Consider the following 16,881-nt stretch of genomic DNA (forward strand, 5'->3'; position numbering starts at 1 on the left):
TGCTTGGACGTGTTCCTATGCGACCTGATCTAGGTGAACCTGTTTCTGCAGGTGAATTGGACTAGATGATCTCTAAAGGTCCCTTCCAACACCTACCATTCTATGATTCATATTTAGTGCATTTTTATTCACAACAGCCGTCTGAGTAAGCAAAGTTCTGTGCCTCCTGTTTTGCAGAGAAGAGGCTACTCTTCTACTGTCTGATGAGGCCCAAGCTTGGTGTCATGCCCAGTCTCATGTGTCATCCCAATGGACTGGCCTCAATGATTGAGCAAGCTACAGCGTCACATGTGGGAGAGTATGTGGCTTTGTTTTACTTCTGAGTATGTTTATAAATCTACCATGTGTCTGGCCTGCTGTGGATTGCTTGTGTGCATTTGCACCAAACTCTGTCACCTTGTCTCCTTCGAGGTCACAAAAGCAGCAGGGATGGGTAAGTTAGTCATTAGCTACTTCTTAGGAGACCAAATCTTACTCACAGAAAGGCTATGGAATAGTTTTATGCTGAAGTGTGGTGTGCTTTCAGAAGAGCTATGCTATGATGTACAACTACAGGCTCCTTTAAGGTCCTGCTGTACTTTGCCAAGTCTCTATGTTTAATTGTAGAAATGTAACCCGAAGGACTAAGGGACAGACCTCAGAAAATATCATGGGTAAACTAAAAATTCAGATCTGAAAACTCCACTAAGCAGCCATCTAAACTCTGTTAGTCAGGTTTTGCATAGAAATGTCAAGGATTGCCTCAAGCTAAGCATCTTCACACCTGTCTCCCTTTGCCCTCACTTGTGGTCCAGGAAGTAGGTAGAGCAACTCCAAGACCTGAGACAAACCTCTCCGAGTCCAACAAGTCAGATTCTTCTGTTATCATCACAGCTGATTTTAGTGCTCACTTTCAGTGCAGTAGCCCAGTGATAAATGGCTTTTAGCTCAAAGGAATTTAAGTCCACATCTTGTAACTCCCACAGGGTGTCTATGGTGCTCAGAAGAATTGCAGAATGAAAGAGGAGCATTCATCACCTCATCTGTTGAAGTTGTGTCCCTGTTGGAAAGGATGGCAAATGTCAGGCACTGTTATGAACTGGAAGGAAGGAGACACAGGGAGCTATAGGCACTTACTCTGGTTTCTGGTAGCTATTCCCAACCCAGTGCTGTTTTTTGTCATAGAACTATATGTTACAAAAATACATCAATAAAATCCAGGATCTTCTTTTGATGATTAAACTAGATGAGAGAGACACATCCTTTTCTTGTGCTTCAGCTGCCTTCTTATCCTAGATGCCTTTATGAGCACAGTCATAACTTCAAATGAAAAGGTGGTGACTCCCTGTTTGTTTCCTTCCTGCTCTTCCTCCTCCCAGTCTAGCATGGTGGTCAGGGATGTGGCCTGAATGCTCCCCAGGAACTCTCACTTCCCGGCCAGTGCTCTAACCACTGGATAACAGCATAGACAAGGTGGACACTATTTCCTCCAGCAACCCTTTAAAATAAAATGAGCATTGCTTATTGGAAATTTTTTATCTGCTGACAGTCCAATAGGGCTTTTAAACACCTTTGGCAGGCTGTCTGTTAACACAGACCTTGGTGTCTTCCAGTAATAACACAAAGAAAAATACTGTGGCCAGCAGCCACATGAAATGAAGTCTCAGACCAAAGAAGCTACAGGGACTCTTTATTCATTGTTTTAAAGAACAGATTTTGGCACTCATCACCAGAAGAGTATTCCAGATTTTGAAGGTGCCAGGCACCAGAGTGGGACTTTACAGACATCTGTGTTCATAGTTTCCCTGCACACAGCTTTTGTTAGATCCCCACACTGTGCATGCCACTTGTTTTGGCCCTGTATACCTACACTTCTTTTACATGCAGGAAATATAAGTCTATCCTTACCAAACTTGAGATTCAGCCATGAGGCTGGAAGGCTCACATGTCTTTGAACGTCTGTCCCTTATTGGTCCCATCCCACTGTGGTTTAAGGTCACAGAGAACAGCAAGATTTTAAGTCAAGTCCATAGAAGTTAGCAAACTTCTAAATTAACTAAATGTGCAGTTTCTGACTGCAAAGGTAATTTAGCAAATAGGGGAGAAATGTCTCCTAAATAATTTATAATCCAGTGAGATTAATGTTATATATGCAACATTGTGTAGGATTTTGAAGCATCTGACTTTGGTTTTTTTTTTTCCTGCATCTCTAAAGTCATGCAAGTTTAAATATACAATTTACAAGAAACAAGTATTCTGTTGCTTGTCTTTGAATGTTTTAAGTTTTCCCAGACAACTCAGGCCAGTGACAGACCTTTTTTGCAGTTTGGAGTACTCATTATACCTTAGGATATACAAACTATATGGCCTTAATACTTAAGACATTGTGCCTGTTCAGGATGTGCAATGTGCATGTGTTGAAGTTACTATGAATATTCTGAGTCGTGTAAACAGATGATATTGTTTAAAAGCGTTCTTCAACAAAATAAGTCTCCAAAATAAGATTGACGGGTTGGTCAGACTCAGATCTGCTTGCATTTTTTTTCAGCATTTTTATAGAGAGCCGTTGCTGACAAAAGATGACTCTGGGAATCATTTTTTGCCAGGAGTGAAGCTTATCTTTTCCTTATTAGGAGGGTTTTTTTTTTTTCCATTGTTCTTATCTTGTCTGATGTATGAATGCAAAATGGAGTTTTTGTTCCCTGCCAGGTGCCTAGTTATCATCAGTAGAGGAATATATAAAAAAGGGAAAAAAAAAAAAGTAGGGGTAATAGTAGGTGAAAAGAGACAAATCCTATGAAGAATTATCCTCTCTGTGTTCCTCTGATCATCCATGTCATGATCTTCAAGTTACCTGGCTAAAAATCTATTCCATCTCTACACCAGATTAAAGGATGTTAGATGAAGAGACTGACACCCCGAGAAAGTATTAGTAAAACCAGAAGTTTACTTTGAAAATAAATTCCAAGGCAATGGTGGGGACACAATCTGTGTGTTTTATCTGCCTAGAGGGCAAGTTGCAACATTCAGAACCATCTTTCAATGATCCCACTAAATATTTGAGACATAAAAGGTGAAAATTATCATGCAGTAAAGGTGTTTACTGTGAATGAGTCGGTACCTGCAATAACTATCCCCTACCTTCTTATATTTCTTCACTATGATTGTCACTTCAACCCACTCTTAGGTTTGCCCCACCCTACCCTAACATGTCTTTTTGCATTTGCCCTTCTAATCTCGAGTTATTCTACCAGTGCACAGATATATACAGTCTTCTCTACCGGAGACAGTTGCCCCTGAAAACCTCCCCTTTCCACAACAGCAGTCTTTCTCTTTTTAATCAAGGGTCAATAGCAGTAGCCAGTAATTTCCTCCTGCTGTCCAGTATATCAGGACACATGTTCTCTGCTTTGCTCTCTGGAAAGCTGTGAGAGTTGCTTCAAATCTAATGAGCAAAAGTAGATTTTTTTGAGGGTGAAGAGAAGGGACCAAGCTAAGTAAACTATATATTGGAAGACAGTATGATGGCATCATCATCAGAAAGTAACAGTGGGGAAAAAAAGTAATTTTTTTATACTCTTCATGTAGAGGACTTAGAGCACCTTAAATTTCCACAACAGTCAGTGTACTAAGAGCAAACAGCATCTGTTGGAACTGTAATCCTGAGTATGAAAGGAAGAAAATTGATAGTTATTCTCATGTGGGAAAATAATGTCACTCTTTATTTTGTAAAAAACCCTAACCTTTTATACTAGAAGAGAGAGCAGGAGAAAAAGAATGCCAAAGGGAGACTAGCAAGGAACAAAGCTATAGGATGATGTAAATACAGTGAAAAGAAAGGAGATGAGGGAGAAAATGGCAACTGTAATGTGGGGGTGGATGCAAGGAGAAGAGGGAGAGAACTACAAGGGAAGTGAATAAATAAACAGGTGACCATGTACAATATTTGTGTTGCTTTTGATGCTTATTATGAAATGGTTATATTTAATTACTTTGGACAGATTAAAGACTTAGAAATGTAATCTTTTTGATACCATTATCTTCCAGGCCAGATGCTTTCATGCTAATATAGCAGTTGTTACTGGATAGGAGTTTGCAGTCTTGCTACTCTGAATGCTAAGTTCAGTTATCATCTGCTCATGCAGGTTAAAGCAGTTTTTCTCACTAAGAATCAAATATGATTTTATCACACACTTATGAACAAAGGCCCAATTTAATGGGGAACTGGGTCTGCTACGCTCTTTGGGGAAAACAGCAATACTCTTCTGACATTATGACCCAAGTGTGCTTGATACACTGCCAGGTTAGAACTTTATCCTAAAAAAAGTCTTTAAAAAACAAAATCTCTGCTTATTTCTTTGCCTTATTCCAAAAGCACTTGTGTAACTCATTCCATTTTCTTTCTTCCTCTCTTTTGTTCTGTCTTTAGCAAACAGGAACTAGAGAAATATCAGTATTAATGCTTACAAGGCCTGACCCAGTGAAATAAAAGGCTTGTGAGATGGATTTTTTTTGTAATTAAAATACCAGGTTTTATCGTACTTCACAGTACATACAGTGTCATGAGAAGGCACAGCAGGTAATTTATTTTCATGTTCTTTCAAGACTGGAGAAAAATGGTTCTATGAAATTTCTGCATAAGACTTGAAATTCAGAAATGAGTAGGTTTTGCTACAGTAGTGTAAAGGAATAAACTGCACTTAACCCTTATATATTCAGATTTGAGACTGTCAGTTTGCATCTTGCAGATTGTACAACGAACACTCATGGATTTGTCTGTGTCAGTTTTCAAAAAAACTCGTAAGTTCCTTAATTCTCTAACAAATTTTACTCATTTGTTCTAAACTAATTCAAAGTAGAACTCGGCAGAACTTCCTATTAGTTTTGCAGTTCTCACCGTTTCATTTCAAATCCACTTAAAGAAGGCACATAAATGTCAGTTACTTAGATCTGTCCTGAGCAAGGTCATATGTTTCAGGCTGATTAAAACAGTTCTGTCAGGATGCTAGAGACTGGGTGTGACCAGAACAACAATGCTGTTTGCCTACAACATTACTTATTTCTTTTTGTAGTGTAAGGGCTGTCCTTTGTCAGGAATAAGGCTGAAACAGCATTGCAGCACAGCTAGTACAGCTGACCAAGTTTTTCCCCTGGTTCTCATAGGAAAGCGAAAGGGCTAAAAGACTAATTTGGATTGTGTCACAAAACCAGCCTCTGGCATAACCTTTCGCCAGCAAGGCTTGGCTCAAATAGACAAGGCATCAACCAGAATTCTGGGAGTTTCTTGGTATAGCTTGTGTTGGGATGATTCTTTAAAATACTTTGCCGTAGAATATGTCAGATAAACAGTGAATCATTCCTTGAGTCATCTGAAACTCTGTTTTCAGTTATGAAAAAAACCCCATTATGAATTGTGCATGCCTAATAGGTCAGGCCAGAAGATAGATATCTTTGTATTTCTCTCCGGAAAAAAAAATGCTTTGATCTGTTTTTTCTTTTTCCTCTTTGAAGGTGTTCTGACAGCACCTCTTTTCTTTGGTTCTAAAAAGTTGCCCTCACAGGGATTTGAATGAACCAGGATCTCTGTAAGATAATAAACATCGGAGAACTCAGTGGAAACATCTCTCATATTATCACATTATCCCTTTAGCGTGTATCTTTTGGGAAACTGTTAAGCCAGCATTATTCCCTGAATCTGCTCTAGTTCACATGTGGAAAAAGCTTTTCCACATGCTGCTTTGCAGTATGGGACATAATTGTGTATGTGGCGAAACATTTTTTGACTTTTAACTTCAAAAGAAATTTTTTGAAACTTTTTTAAAGATGTGGCTAGCAAGGGAGGGGAGGAACAGGATGGCGGTGAAGGAGGAAGTCATAAATGGTCTTTCTGTAACGTTTAACATTTCAGTGGTGTTCTGTTAGCATGCTTATTTGTGCTAGGCAGTAGTAGTTAGTATTTCAATTGATTTTTATAGCATCTTGATCGAGTAGTCTAGCATTCAATGCAGGCCATATTAAGCAAAAATAAATATAAATAGCATAAAGGTAAATCACAGTAGTACTTACATGACCATGATGAAATGGGAAATTCTCCATTTGTCTTCAGTTACCAATCACCAGCTTGCTTGCTGTCCTTTGTGGGATGAAAGTCATGTATACATGTATGGACCTGAGAATGAGATTGCTCCCCAGCACCTTTTGTGTCAGCTCCCTCCCAGCGTACATGTGATAGTGAGCCAACAGGCAGAAGTGGTCCTACTGAAGGGACCAGCTCTGTTTATGCTCACACCCAAGGGGCAAGCACACTGGCTGCAACAAGGTAGGAGGTAGGTAGAATTGCATTAGTGGAGTACTGACATGGAGCTGTTGTGCCTGGCAGCACGGACTGTGCATAAGGTTGTGACTGTGTGGCACTGCACTCTGGGCTTAGGCATGGAGACAACATAGGTGTCTAGGCCAAGCTAAGAGTTAACAGCAAGCCACTAAATCGCCTCATTATTGATTCAGGGTAGGTATGAACTGGCTACATGGTGAGTTTCTGTGTAAAATAACATGGGACATTTGAGCATTACCAGCGTGTCCACCAACACAGACTGGGTCGGTTCTGGTTAAAAAACCCAAATGGCTGGTAGTGAGTCTGGATCTGACCAACACAAGACACGGGCATTCTCTCCCAGCAGCGGCACTGCCTGCTGGGATGGGAGCACAGCATTTCTTCTTCCTTTCCCTTCCTATTAGCTTGTAACCTGGGTATTTTATCAGCCTGCATTTAATATGCATACTTCTCTCTTGGCTCTTCCCCAAACTTAAAATGAGTGCACTAATTTCCTCAACCGAAGGCTTGTCTAAACAACAGTGTTTTGGCTGCTTTAATGAGTGTTGTTCAAGTGCTAAATCCCCCTAAGCCTTGTGGAGTTACATTAGTACAAACATCCCCATTTGGGAAGCAATATAAGCTTTGTAATACCTTCTCCCACCTCCCCCATACCAGCATCCAGGGTAGCATGTAATTAAAAGAGCGTTAGCTTAAGCCTGCAATGGTTGTGGGATGCATAACCCATCTGTGATTTATAGAGACAAAAATACTCCTGGAGGAAAAAAGTTGATGGTGGGACAGTTGACGTTGAAACATACGTCAGGCTACTTAATTATTTCCTGATAGATTTGTCATCCTAGTGGGCTGAAAGTGGTCAGGATGTTTGGTGTAGTCTTGCTGGTGCAGAGTGACCTGGTCCTTTTCCTGGCCCATGTCCTTGCCTGAGGTCTGCATTGTTGTAGAAATTACTCTTGTGCAGGATGGTTATTGTAAACTATTTTTGCCTGCTAAGATATTAAAGGACTCCCTACCAGAGCACCTCAGCTAGGGTAGTTATGTTGGCAAAGCCTCCAGGTGCTATAGCAACGGTTCCATCAGCCTATTTCACATAGCTTCTGTGTGTGAGGAAGCTGTGGCAAAAGTGAGGCATCCATAACTTATGTCCGCAGCAGGGGTTCTGCAAACACAGGTGTCTCAGTAGCGTGGTAGTATGTTCCTTCATATCCCTTGCTGAGCCTTGAATAGCTTGGGGACATGCCCCTTCCAGCCTTGGGGTGCATATTAGCCTCTGCTTCACTGGCAAAACTGTGGTTCTGCTTGAGTTTTCTGGTGCTTTATTCCTTCCCTCTCTTATTCGTTGTTTACTTTGGATCACCACCATCCTTGCAACTGTCCACAGACCCATCTCCTTGGATACAGCAGAACTTGTTTATGTGACAATAATAAGGAAGCTAATAGATGCATAGTAGCTGCAGGCATGCAAGGGAGCTATGTTACACCAGAGGACATTGGAAAAGTAAGTCTCTGCTTTAGCTGACTGCCAAAAGATTAGATGGTGTGAGCAAAACCCACCTTCTTCCTGGACTTTCCAAAGCTGCCTTCCTCTGTTCACAGCAGCAGTAAGAAGCTTGTTGCATGCACATATATGTATTTTTATGGACTTTGTTAGTCTTTTTTATCACCAACGTGTAGAGCTTGGGAAGCAACAGGAAAAACGAGGTCTTGCTTCTTATTTTGTGAAATACCATGCTGATTCACTGTGCCATGCTAGGCCCATCTCTTATATAGGCATTGACCCTGCCTGTGGCCACAGAACTCTCACTGATGCATTGAGACTTCTGCTGCTTCACTGCTTCATGCCTTTCACTGCGGTTGCCCCTTGTGGTGTTGGAAATGGCTGGCAGATACGTCTGGCCTAGCCAGCTGTTAAGAGTGGGTCAGGTGTTGCTGTGTGGTGTTTCCTGATCCTCCAGGAGGGAGCTGTGGAGGCCCATAAGTGGCTTATGTGACAGGATCATGGGCTGGGACCTCTCCCTGAAGATAGCAGCATGCCTGGCTGCTTGCAACTGCTGACCCAGGTGTAGCCACAGCTTATGTCCTGGGCTTGGGCAGAATAGTGGCAGGGCCCCATGGGAAGCTGTGGAAAGGGGCTTGTGGTGGAAGGGCAGCCTTCCTCTTGCACATCTAGGGGGCTGTGTCAGTGCTGGGGGTGATGGTGGTGCCAGGGGAGAACCGTTAACTGTGAGATCTGCTCCAGCGGTGTTATCACACAAAAACAGTGGTGTCTGGGAGACCCAAAGTCAAGCAACCCCTGGCAAATCAGTGCTCACGTTGATGTCTTTGTGATGACAGCTTGGAAGAGGAAGGAAGGATTTCTTTGTGTACCTTTGGTTTAGTGCATGTGTTGAAGAGGAGTTGTAGATGGAGGCTGTTTTTTTAATTTTATTTATCTATTTAAAATCTTTATTTGATGTCCTCTGAAACAGTCTTGGAAGAGCTCTTCCTGGAAGCTTTCCATTACTGAAAACTTTCTTCCCTGCCCACCCGGTATGAATGGCTTTCCTGGGGGGTGCTTCATCAGCAGGTTCCAATCTTAGTTTGGGTTTCTTCCTCCTGTTACTAGGTACCTCCTTTGGGTGACCTTCTTGGGAGCTAGCGTCTGTAAATAGCCTTGCCCAACCAGGAAGCCTGTTCCAGTTGACTGCATTGTATTTTAAACACTAGTGATACCATAATTGTTTTATCATTGAGCTTTCATATAAGCTGGTTTTCTGTCAGCTGAAGCTATATAAGCTCTCCATTTCTTACACATTAACAGGTGGAATGCTTGGTACTATTTTGATAGATAGTTGCAGCATGATTTAAAACTTATTTTAACTTTCTAGAGGCTATATTAGACTACAGTGCTTTCTGCGAGTTTCACTGTCTGTTATTAAGGACAACCACTATTTGACAGGGTGTAAACTTTCTTCAAATGTTCTTCTGATAAAATAAAGAATGTGAAAGGGTGGGGCAGAAAGAGAGCTGGAGAAACAGGATTAAGCTTAATAATGGGGAGAGTGCTGGCGATATTGCATGTTAAATATCCTGTTATCTCAACACTAAATGTGGAGAACTATGTCTTTATTATGTAATAAAGCCATATGTAAAAAGATAGGCAGTAGAGGATTAAGGAGACTGCAAATGAAAACAGGCTGTAAAACTTGGAATACATGTTCTGCCAGGAGCACTGAGACACAGCCAGTGAAGTCTGTAAAACAGGTAATAGAAAATGGCATTGTTCCTTGGCTTTTAAAAGAACGGAAATTCAGCAAAAGGTATTAGAAAGAACCAAGAAAAATCTTAGACAATTTTGTGTGTTTGAAGAGAGCTATGTTTAGTGTTACGAAAGCATTGGTTTTGGATTGCATTAAAATACAGGGTAAATATAGGGGGATGATGTGGGGTTTTTTTAATTACTATTTTGATGAACATGATCTGGTTTGATATAAACAGAGACAGCCCAGTGGCATACTTTGAAAATGGTGACATAGTCCATTGAAGAGCTAATAGCATTAAACAGCATTTTTTTTTTTACAGGCTATGGATTCTATATCGAAGAACAGTTTCATAGGGAGCTTTCTTCAGCTGCCAGGTGAGATGCTTCCTGCAGCCTTTGCTGATATAGGATCAAAGAAGTTATCAGCTGTTGATGGTGACAGGCATTCTATCCCCAATAACCAAGGTAAAGCCAACATATGTCCTAAAAGTGCTCTTTTTAATTGTTCCATGTGAAATCTCCTGAGCAAACTCCTCATTCTTTTTTACACAGTTCAATGACTTGCTATGATTATCAGACTGACATTGAGACAGGATGTGTATGTGTCCTGAGGGAGTAGTCTCCCTGAAGTCATATGTCTGGAATGGAAACTGCTGCAAGTCTTCTAACATCCTTATAAACTTTGGCTTTGAAAATTGTTTAACTTAAAACCATCAGACTTCCTCTAAAAGCAAAGGAGAATGCTTCAAACTCAGCAGAAGAAGTTCATGACTTTAAATACAGCAATAAAAGATCATTAGTATGGTACACTGACTTGAAATTGGCTTTGTGTATCCCTGTTTGACTCTCTCTAGCTTAAAATTGATTTTAAGGGGGCGGTTGTGTTTGGTATGGTTCTTTGGGATAACTTTTGAATAATGCAGACTCTCAGGAAAGTTAACAGCATGAAAGTCAATCTGTATGAAATATGAGTCCACAATGGTTGTCATGTGCCTTAAGGGGTGATTACTCCCTGGAGCTCACAGGGCAAATGCTCAGTGGCTTAGCACCTCAGGAGAGGTCAGTAAATCACATACCTATACTTGGCTTTACCATGATGCAGTGTTGCACAGACAAAGCCTATGAGTGTGCATGTGATTACTGATCTTCACTTGAGGAACCTGACACTTCTGCAGTAATCTTTTGCCATACAGAGTTTGGACTTCTTGTATTAAAATGTTTAGTTCAATGTCATGCAGCAAAGTGTTTAAGTAAGGAAAAGTTTGGCATGCCAATAGAAAGACAGAAAAAGTTGTTCCATATAATCTTTCTTCTCTCTGGTATCTGCTTTTTGATTCTTTTGGTTGGTTGGGTTTTGGTTTTTTACTTTTATTGTAGTGGGGCTATGATCAGCTAATGAGAGTTGTATGGAGCTAGCAATATTTGCTGGGTGTTCCTTTACCAAGGGAATTGGTATAGGGAGTCTATCAAGGATTATAAAATGTCAGAAAATAAGCTAGACTTGTTAGAGAATGTGTCCTAAACTTCCACAGATGTGCATATATTTTGAAAAACTAGTAAAATTTTCCTTGTAGCTGAAATGGCAACTTTTATTTTTGACAAAATTTTGAAACATATACTGATTTCAGGCTAAAAGCAAATCTTGCAGACTTGTTTTGTGGTTTAGAGAATCATCAGATACAAGAAACTGGACACTGAATCATTACCTTTTAAAACAAAAAATGTCCCTTTGTATCTGATATCCTCCCCTGGCCACACCAGTTGTGTTACATAAAAATTTGTGAACTAACTTGGATATCTGTTTCCCTGCTTCTGTGTAAACAGAAGTCCCAGAGTTTGTTATACTCAGTGTGCCATGATTTTATTGTGCAAGCTGCCATTTGGAGTGAAAATAATTTTGCTTATAGAACCTACACATTATACCTCAGTTACACAGTAAACTTGTCTGTTTTCTCCCAGATGTGTTCTGCATGTGTTAGTGTACTACTGGAGAATATAATTCATTTTAGTGGAAGAAAATTTAGGTAGTATTTTGGTGTTTGAACTATTTTGTAATACTAAAATAATAATAATTAATAATATTGTTATTACTAATAATAGGAACTGACACTTAAGTTGTATCTGTTGCATTGTTTGCTAGCTGTGGTGGCAGCCTTGAAAACTCTTCAAGAAAAGATCCGCTGTCTAGAGTTGGAGAAGTCGCGGGCTGAAGATAATCTCTGCATCCTCTCCGTAGCAGCTGCTCAGTATAAGAAGGCCTTAGAGCATGAATCCTACGAAATGGACAGAGCACATCAAGAACTGATGCAACAGAGGAAAGGTATTTCTCTTGAGTGATAAGGTGTAGCCACAGCAACTCCAAGACTGCATAATCCAGGGAGTGTTTGTTTATTTTTACAGAGTGCTAATTAATGCACCCCCTTTTCTTTTTTTTTTTTTTTTTGCTGCAGAACTGGGGAGGGGCTGGAGCCTGATAATTGTAAATCAAGTTGAGATCTTGTTTTCACATATATTAACCAAATATTGCATAATCCATAAAGCTATTTTAAAGAATGAGCAGACATCAGGTGGTATGTTAAACTCCTACAATAAGCAAGCAGCTGCTTCCGTGTATAATAATGCTAACTTGAGAAAAGCAATGAGAAGGGAAGAAACCAGATTCCATTTAGATATCTGCTGATATAAATCAAAGTAACTGCAGTACTCACATCTTTGGAATTCACATTAAGGACTAGCTCTGGAAAAACATCTTGATTCTCATAGCTTCTATATAAAATATATTTTAACCACATGATTTTTTCAGACTAACAAAACTTTCTTCCATGTTTTCAAGATAGAGAATTCCTCAGTGAGGTGACAGACTTGCTAAATATGTAGCTCCCTTTGGTGAACCTAATGTCTTTGTTTCTCTCTATAGATGTGAGTGCGCGGTTAAACGCAGCACAATCTCGCTGCTCCCTGCTGGAGAAACAGCTGGATTACATGAGAAAAATGGTTTCCAGTGCAGAACTGGAAAAGAAAATGGTTTTAGAACAACAGGTGAAGCCTTTTAGCATACTAATAAAGTGATGACATAGTTAAAAAGTATAGAAATGTGTAACATGATTTTTTTTTAATGGCCCTCATTCTTCCTCAGCTTTTCTCTGAGTGGTAGCAAACAGAAGCAATTTACTGTCTGACTGACTGGTAACAACCATTGAATGAATTCTATGAAAAGACTCCCTAGGTGGAACTCTTAATGAGCAAAACTGTGCTAATACTTGCACATTTGTAGACAAAAAGACTGCTGGAAACTTAAGTACTCTCTGTCTGCCTGGTATTTTTCATCACTTTGCAATTTAAAAAAATATGGAATTTAAAGTAGTCAAACACCTTTGCTGTAGTGTGTTTGTTTTTTTGCTGTCTGAAACAATTTCAGTCAGCTGCCAACTGCATTCTTGCTTCCTTTTTTCCAGGCCCAGCTTCAGAAAAAGGAACATCGGAACTGGTTAGAACTGCATGCAAAACTTGAAAAGCTTGAAATGCTAGAAAAAGAATGTCTTAAACTTACTGCTACTCAAAGAATTGCAGAAGTAAGCATGCACACAATGACCGTCTGAAGGTTGTTCATTTGATATAATTTGTATGGCATACTGTTAATAGTACAAAGTTTTGCAAAAGTTTCATCTGATAAGCCAAGATCATAAAGCATACCTGACTGAATGCCACCATGGCTTCATTGGCATGATGTTTTTTTTTCAGTCTGGGCTTTAAAAATTCCTGCAGTCCTGTTTAATGCCAGTAGCTTCTGGTATAAAGCTACTTCAGACTACTGATTCAGCATGTCAAACTGAAGCATGACTAATCATTCCTGCCTTCAAATTCAGGACAAGATCAAACAGTTAGAAGAAAAGCTTCGTAAGGAAGAGCATCAGCGTAAGCTAATAGAAGACAAAACTGCTCAGGTAGACTGAAAAGGTTTTATCTTATTTTGTTATTACTGAAGACAGCTAATCTCTGTCAAAAATACCCTTTTTTATTACATTACACAAGTTTACACAGGAAGAACTCCTGGTATACTACCTATACCAGTTATAAAATACATAGTAGAAAGTTTGTCAGGTGTGTGGTGTATCTCAGCCAAAGAAGATTCTGCTTGGGTTTTGTGTTAATGGTATAGTTCATCAGCTGATATAAGTGATCTGGGTAGAGAATGAATTTCTAGAGAATCTGCCAACTATATCAGATATCCTTAACACAAACTAGGAAGAAACCTTATACCCCTATCTTAAGTAAGGTTAGTTTTTTATTTGGTTTCCTCTTTTTGTTAAGGTCTGCTGAAATCTGGTATACTGGACTATACTCGAAAAGCTCTTTAGTCGAAAAAGGTCAAAAGCAAAGAAACTTTTTGCTAAAGGGGCAAACTACCTCCAGGTATTCCAAACCTAACTTTACTGAGCAGTAGGAGCCATTTTGAAACACAGCAGTTGTGGTGGCATTCCCTTTGAGCAGGATGGGAGGATGCAGAGATGAAGAATAATACTGAAAGAACCTAGCCATAAACAAAGCTGACAGCTTAAATTAATTCATCATTGCTGTCAGTTTTTATACCTCATCCAAGGATGACAGACTTTCATCAGCCCAGGAAGCTTGAAATACCTGGGCTAGAATCTGAACGTTATCTGAGCATTTTCAGAATCCAGCAGAATGACTTGGCGTTTTGGGGTTTCTTGCTTAAACTGCTTGCTGTTGCAGAGCAGAAGGCCTAGCGTGGAGATTTTATCTTCTGAAAAACATAGTAAGAATTAGTTTCTCAGAGCAGATAGTCTGACCTTAGTGAACTGTAAACATTTGCTCAAGAAGGGACTTAAGTGTAGTAAACTGCACCCTAAACTAGTGTTAGTACCATCTTAGTTTGCTGCAGGATTGATTCAGGTTTGTTGCATCTGGATTGGGAAACACAGGGTGTAAGGTGGGTCAATTCCTTTTCATGACAGAAAAGCCAGAATAATCTCACTTTTGTGATGGACCTACAGCATTGTTTAGCCAGAACTGTTGCACGTGCCAAAACAAAGTCCTTGTCCCGTGTTTAATTGGGAATGGCTATTATCCTGTTTATCATGAGCCTTTGTATCAACTTTGAACTCCAGAGCAATCCACAGATTGCCCAGCAGATTTGACCTCAATGTTACCCAGACAAGTTCGGTTTTCTCTGCCTCCAGACTGTAAAATCCAAATGTTCATATTCTTTGGATTTTATGATCGGATCCCCAGCATGCAGCAGGAATGGCTTGTCTCAGTTGCTGATTGTCACAGTGGAAAAACACAACTGCTGTAGCTGAATGTGAAAATGAGGGCTTTTAAGACAGAGCTGCAAGATCTGCCACACACCTTGCCATCTTAGTGATCTGTTCAGTTTTTAAGTGTAGCATATGCCTTCTGGACAGGACAGTTAATAGTGCCCTTAATTGGTTCTCATCCATGCATGAAAGAGAGAATTCATTAGACCATGTGGTTTCATACTTCTAATACTACATTAAATGGCTGATTTCTTTTTTGCTTATTCCACCAGCTTCAAACAGGATTGGAGATAAACAAAATTTTGATATCTTCAGTAACACCTCAAAATGAACCTAAAAAGGAAAGTGTGAAGATAAAACCTAAGAAGGTAACCTGAAAGTTGTTATTAGCATACTGTTGCTGATAGCATCTGACTCACACAGAGATAGGAATTTGTGAAAAGGGTGATGTAAGAGACATTTGATTTGTCTCTTAACTCCATTTCCAAAGTGAAGGAACAGGGCTGAATACCTCTTCTTTCTTTTTTTTTTTTTGTCCTTTGGTACTATAAACTATGCTAGGGCTGGTAACACCTCACTGGAAAACTTTACCAGCATGACAGTAACCTCTGTTACAGCTTTACTGCCATCCTCTATGGCCTGTCTTAGCTGCCTTTCAGTTTATCTGGCAAAATTAGTTTCCAAAGCAATATTAACTAGGCATCTTAAGATGGTGTGTTTTGGGGGAACTGCTGAATCGAGAGAATTCATTTTGCAACATATTACAGGTCAGTCAAAATTTTGCCACTGTGGTTTTCCAAACTTTAGTAAGCAATGTTCAGTTTCTTTAATGTCAACCTAATTGTCAGCCTATCTGCATCTGGAATAAAATTTACTTTTCTTGGCTGTTGGAAAAAATGCTACTCCTTCACATACAGGAGGAGACTCAATTTCCTTAAATCAGAGGGAAACTGAGGTGATGCATTTCACTGCTTGTTTATTTGAATTTTACTTATTAAAGAAAATAGTTTAAGACTGTGCTGTTAGGTCAGCAGTTTGGAACTTCTTGTCTGTGTCTATCTTATGGCAGAGAAATCCTACAACAAAGAAAACGCACCTTTCACAATTACATGTAAAGGCGGGTGAACTACCTTTTGTGGCAGGGAAGGTGAGTGAAACCAAATGTTCTAAAGCAAGAGCTACAGTTTGAATATTTCTCTTTACTGTAATTGTTAATCTCTTCAGTAAACCACTTAATAATTCTCTTTAAGTCTGTCAGCTCCAGCCATTCTGTTAGTGCAAATGTACAAAATGTGTTGCATATTATGAAGCACCGCAATCCTCGTATCTCATCACAAAGCCAAGGAGGAGCTACATCTGGGATTTCAAGATGCAGTGCACTTTCAAAATCTGTATCACCTTGTTCCACATCACCTACTGCCAGCAGACGTCTTTCATGCCTCCTTTCAGCCATACAAGATGAACTGGGCCAAATGAGCTTGTGAGTATTCGTCCCTGGTGTTTTGAGTAAAAGTGGCTTCAGCGTTGCGTTAGCTCTGTGAAGTTACAGGTATGCTGTAGTCAAACCTAGCCTGTTTTAAGTGTAGGACTACTTGTTGACAGAATGCCCTGAGCAGGCCTGAGTGGCAGGATTTTTCTCTTTCAAAAAATTCTTTCTGTCCTGCTGTTTAACTGATCTTGTGAGCAAGCAACATACTCTTCAGCTGGGTTTTTCTGTTTCCACATACTATACTTAACTGAGCTGCTACTGAAGTAACAACTGTGACAAATGAAAAATCTTTAATGCTTTTTAGAAATTTTAAACATATTCTGAGATCTGCAGAGTAGGTCAAGAACGTTCTCTACAGAGTAGGTCAAGAAAGCTGCAAAGGTGATGCTAATGTTCAGTAGGCCTACAGCATGCAGTCAGTCTAGATGGTAGAATAGGTTAGTACAACTGTGGGAGGAAGAGACATGTCACAATACCTAGCCAATTCCTTTATGCTCACTCTTTCTATCTTTTCTCTGTATGTGTGTACCTGATGGGTCTTTGTGCTGAGACAGTCTGG

The 16,881-nt window shown here is 39.9% G+C and overlaps 1 protein-coding gene across 6 annotated transcripts in view; it reads left to right on the top strand.

Annotated features, from left to right (window-relative positions):
- The window catches only part of CEP57L1 (centrosomal protein 57 like 1), a 33,547-nt gene that overhangs the window by 3,050 nt on the left and 13,616 nt on the right, over positions 1–16,881 (top strand). For 4 of the 6 annotated variants that reach the window (XM_061990806.1, XM_061990805.1, XM_061990810.1 and 1 more), the window contains exons 2-9: positions 9,875–10,019; positions 11,695–11,874; positions 12,472–12,593; positions 13,010–13,126; positions 13,421–13,498; positions 15,106–15,201; positions 15,903–15,980; positions 16,084–16,313. In XM_061990806.1, coding sequence (XP_061846790.1) covers positions 9,878–10,019; positions 11,695–11,874; positions 12,472–12,593; positions 13,010–13,126; positions 13,421–13,498; positions 15,106–15,201; positions 15,903–15,980; positions 16,084–16,313 — 1,043 coding nt within the window. In that variant the 5' untranslated portion in view covers positions 9,875–9,877. Of the gene's footprint in view, positions 1–9,481; positions 9,557–9,874; positions 10,020–11,694; positions 11,875–12,004; positions 12,034–12,471; positions 12,594–13,009; positions 13,127–13,420; positions 13,499–15,105; positions 15,202–15,902; positions 15,981–16,083; positions 16,314–16,881 lie in introns of those variants that run through there. The other 2 variants (XM_061990807.1, XM_061990811.1) reach the window with 2 other exon arrangements.

Source organism: Colius striatus, chromosome 2 (assembly GCF_028858725.1).
Source record: "Colius striatus isolate bColStr4 chromosome 2, bColStr4.1.hap1, whole genome shotgun sequence".
Lineage (NCBI taxonomy): Eukaryota > Metazoa > Chordata > Aves > Coliiformes > Coliidae > Colius > Colius striatus.